The sequence below is a fragment of the Mandrillus leucophaeus genome, unplaced genomic scaffold (assembly GCF_000951045.1).
Source record: "Mandrillus leucophaeus isolate KB7577 unplaced genomic scaffold, Mleu.le_1.0 Scaffold200, whole genome shotgun sequence".
NCBI classification, from domain to species: Eukaryota; Metazoa; Chordata; class Mammalia; order Primates; family Cercopithecidae; genus Mandrillus; species Mandrillus leucophaeus.
The window spans coordinates 96712-100684 of NW_012102033.1; the positions used below are offsets into that span (position 1 = coordinate 96712).

At 48.2% G+C, this 3973-nt stretch overlaps 2 protein-coding genes across 6 annotated transcripts in view; one reads left to right on the top strand and one right to left on the bottom strand.

The window, feature by feature from the left end:
• The window catches only part of ALDH16A1 (aldehyde dehydrogenase 16 family, member A1), a 22793-nt gene that overhangs the window by 15721 nt on the left and 3099 nt on the right, over positions 1 to 3973 (bottom strand). The gene's annotated exons all lie outside the window — the stretch shown is intronic.
• The window catches only part of PIH1D1 (PIH1 domain containing 1), a 14007-nt gene continuing 12579 nt past the window's right edge, over positions 2546 to 3973 (top strand). For 2 of the 3 annotated variants that reach the window (XM_011979270.1, XM_011979268.1), the window contains exons 1-2: positions 2546 to 2915; positions 3227 to 3293. In XM_011979270.1, the coding sequence (XP_011834660.1) occupies positions 2826 to 2915; positions 3227 to 3293 (157 nt within the window). In that variant the 5' untranslated portion in view covers positions 2546 to 2825. Of the gene's footprint in view, positions 3035 to 3226; positions 3294 to 3973 lie in introns of all 3 variants that reach the window. The other variant, XM_011979269.1, reaches the window with a different exon arrangement.

A 3973-nucleotide genomic window follows, 5' to 3' on the forward strand; every position in this document is an offset into this window, starting at 1 on the left:
TTCTTTCTCATCCTGGTCACATCTTCTCTGCTGCTAAATCCAAAACACACTGCTCACTTTCTCCTTCTACAGATTCTCCTAGCATCTCTGATGTCACATATTCCTGATTTTTCTCCTACTGGCCTTTCTCCTTTTCTTTTTTTTTTTTTTTTGAGACAGAGTCTCGCTCTTGTCGCCCAGGCTGGAGTGCAATGGTGCGATCTTGGCTTACTGCAACTTCTGCATCCTGGGTTCAAGTGATTTTCCTGCCTCAGCCTCCTGAGTAGCTGGGATTACAGGTGGCCGCCACCATGCCCAGCTAATTTTTATATTTTTAGTAGAGATGGATTTTCACCCTGTTGACCAGGCTGCTCTCAGACTCCTGGCCTCAGGTGATCCACTCGCCTCAGCCTCCCAAAGTGCTGGGATTACAATCATGAGCCACCATGCTTGACTTCTGTTTTCTCTTTAAAGCAAAAAAAGTTACTTAGAAGTTCCAAACTCAAACGCCCACAGGGAAAAGAGACATCTGTGAGATAGTCAGGGATATTTGATCATGAACTGGCCGTTAGATGACATTAAAAAATGATTGTTGGCTGGGCATGGTAGCTCACATCTGTAATCCCTGCACTTTCCCACACTGAGACAGGAGGATTGCTTGAGCCGAGGAGTTTGAGACTAGTCTGGACAGACACAGCAAGACCCCATCTCTACAAATAAAAATGAAAAATTTGCCAGTCATGGTGGTACACACCTGTAGTCTCAGCTACTCAGGAGGCTGGGGTGGGAGGATTGCTTGAGCCCAGGAGTTTCAGGCTGCAGTGAGCTGTGATTGTGCTACTGAACGCTAGCCTGGGCAACAGAGTAAGACCTTGTCTCAAACAAACAAACAAAAAACAAAAAGAATGAGTTAATGTTGTTAAGTGTGGTAACAGACCATGGTAGTTTTGTAACAAAATGAACCCTTATCTGTTAGAAGAAAGGATTCAAATATTTATAGGAAAATACTGTGACATCTGGGATTTGTTTAAATTACTCCAAAGAAAATACAGAAGGAAACAGCACTGGGATAAATGTTGATGATGGTCAAAGCAGAGTGATGGGTAAATAGGAGTTCAAAATAAATGCTAATTATTCTGTGGAAGTTTGAAAATTTTCCCCCAAAAGAAAAACAAAATTCCAAAAGAATGTCCAGAGGGTTCCAGGAGGCCTGAGAAGAGGGCCTGGATGAGAAGAGGAGCTTGCGATTCATTGAAAAGACAGGAGCTATTGGTTCCAGATGATTTTTGTCAGGGAAGTTGAGCCAAAGTTTGACACATTTTGGAATTTTATTTTCAAGAGGACCTCCCGGATGTTTACATGGAATCAATTGTCCAGCATTTCACATTTTCAAAAATAAAGTTTAGGCCAAAGAAAACATGTTTGTTGGTTGAGTCTGGCCCAGAGAACATGGGTCTGAAATGCAAGGGCTCAAGTCCAAGTCTCAGCTTCACTTTTTATGTTTTATTTTTATATTAATAAAGATGGGGCCTCACCATGTTGCCTCACCATGTTGCCCAGGCTGCTCTTGAACTCCTAGGCGCAAGAGATCCTCCTGCCTCAGTCTCCCAAACTGCTGGGATTACAGGTGTAAGCCACTTGTCTGCCCTCAACTTCTTTTTTTTTCAGGGGAGACAGGGTCTCATTCTGTCACCCAGGCTGGAGTGCAGTGGTATGATCACTGCACCTCCCAGGCTCAGGTGATCCTCCCACCTCAGCCTCCCGAGTAGCTGGGACTACAGGTGTGTGCCGCCACCGCTGGCTAATTTTTTGTTTTCTGTTTCTTTTTTTTTTTTTTTTTTGAGACAGAGTTTTGCTCTGTTGCACAAGATGGAGTGCAGTGGTGCGATCTCCGCTCACTGCAACCTTCGCCTCCCAGGTTCAAGCAATTCTCCCACTTCAGCCTCCTGAGTAGCTAGGATTACAGGCGCCTGCTACCATGCCCGGCTAATTTTGTATTTTTTTTTTTCCGTAGAGACAGGATTTTGCTATGTTGCTCTGACTGGTCTCGAACTCCTGGACTCAAGCGATCCTCCTACCTCAGACTCCCAGCCTGAAAGTGCAGCTTTCAGTTCTAATTATATTTACTAGGGGTCGGAGCTAGATCTGGCAGGAAGTGATAATTCAAAGATAAAAAGGGTACCTTTTAGGATGGACATTGAGATTAAGGTTTTGAAAATGCAACCTTCACTGCAAAGTAACGGGGCCGGTTTTGGTTGTGGAAAGAGTGGAAGTGTGGCGCTTTTTTCTTTTTTAAACAGATGGGCTGTGGGACGTTATCTCATTGTATTGCCCAAGCTGGTCTCGAACTCCTGGCCTCACGTGATTCTCGCCGTGGCCTCCCAAAGTGCTGGGACTGTAGGCATGAGCCACAGCGCCCAGCCGGAAGTGTGGCTTTCATAGATACAGGAAGTGTGGCATTTAGGGATTCGCCTTGGTGTTTATTTTTGATTGATGCGAAGGGCGTGGCTTGTCAATAACGCGATACCAGCTTGTGAGTGCGCATGGGGTACTCGGAAGTGTGGCGTACTCGAGTCTTGTGTTTACGGATAGACCGGAAGTGTGGCTTCGTTTACAATTCGGCAAGTAGGACGGAGAGTGCGTCCAGAGATACAGATTCCCAACGGATTTGATGACGGTGTTCGGTCTTGAATGGAATTGTAGTCTTAGGCCAGTCTTAGCTTTCTGAACAGGATAATAGGTATCCGGAGTCGATTGAGGGCCAGAGCAAGCACTGGGGTTCGGATCCTGGGCAAAGTTCCCCACGCTGAGGGTCTTGAGGACGCCTAGATCTCTTTTCCAGGGCCATGGCGAACCCGAAGCTGCTGGGACTGGAGCTAAGCGAGGCGGAGACGATGGGTGCTGATTCGGCACGATTTGAGGAGCTGCTGCTGCAGGTGCACAGTGACCGGACCCCTGGATCCTTGAGTATTCCGGGATTTTGGCGGGGTGCTCAAAGATGGGACTACAGTTGCCAGAATGCACTAGGGTGGGAACTGGGCCTGGGGGAATTCAGGTTGATGGGCTTCAAGTTTGCTAGGTGGGGTTGCGGTTGTTCCTCTAGTTCCCAAAGGAGAAAGGGGACCTAAACCGTTCAATTTCTCGCGTTATCCACAGCTCTCATAGATAAGAATTGCTCCATTTGAGGAACAAATGGGGGGTCTGATGGCACAGACTCCAAGCCTGGAGGTAGTTTTACTTTATACAGGCCTCGAAGGAGCTCCAGCAAGCCCAGACAACCAGACCAGAATCGACACAAATCCAGCCTCAGCCGGGTGAGAAAGGACACTGGAGAGAGAGGGACAGGAGACCCAGGGAGGGCCGGGGCAGGGGACAGAGAGGAGGAAGGAAAGAGACACGAAAATAAAGGCCTGGGATGGGGGTGGGGTGAGCAGACACCCACAGAGATCACCCTAGGACAGAAAGGAGTTGGAGGACAGAGTAGGAGTAGGTAGGGGGCCAGAGAATCAGAGATAGGAAGAGGCTAGGTACGGTGGCACGCACCTGTAGTCCCAGCTACTCGGGAGGCTAACACAGGAGAATTGCTGGAACCCAGGAGGCAGAGGTTGCAGTGAGTGGAGATTGCACCACTGCACTCCAGCCTGGGTGACAGAGCGAGACTCTGTCTCAAAAACAAAACGAAACAAACAACAAAAACAAAGATAGGAAGAGAGGCTGGGCACAGCGACTCACAACTGTGATCCCAGCACTTTGGGAGGTCAAGGCGGGAGGATCACCTGAGGTCAGGAATTTGAGATCAGCCTGGCCAATATGGTGAAACTCCATCTCTACTAAAAATACGAAAATTAGCCGGGCGTGGTGGTGGGCGCCTATGATCCCAGCTACTTGGGAGGCTGAGGCATGAGAATTGCTTGAACCTGGGAGGTGGAGGTTGCAGTGAGCTGAGATCACGCTACTGCACTCCAGTCCGGGTGACAGAGTGAGACTCTGTTTC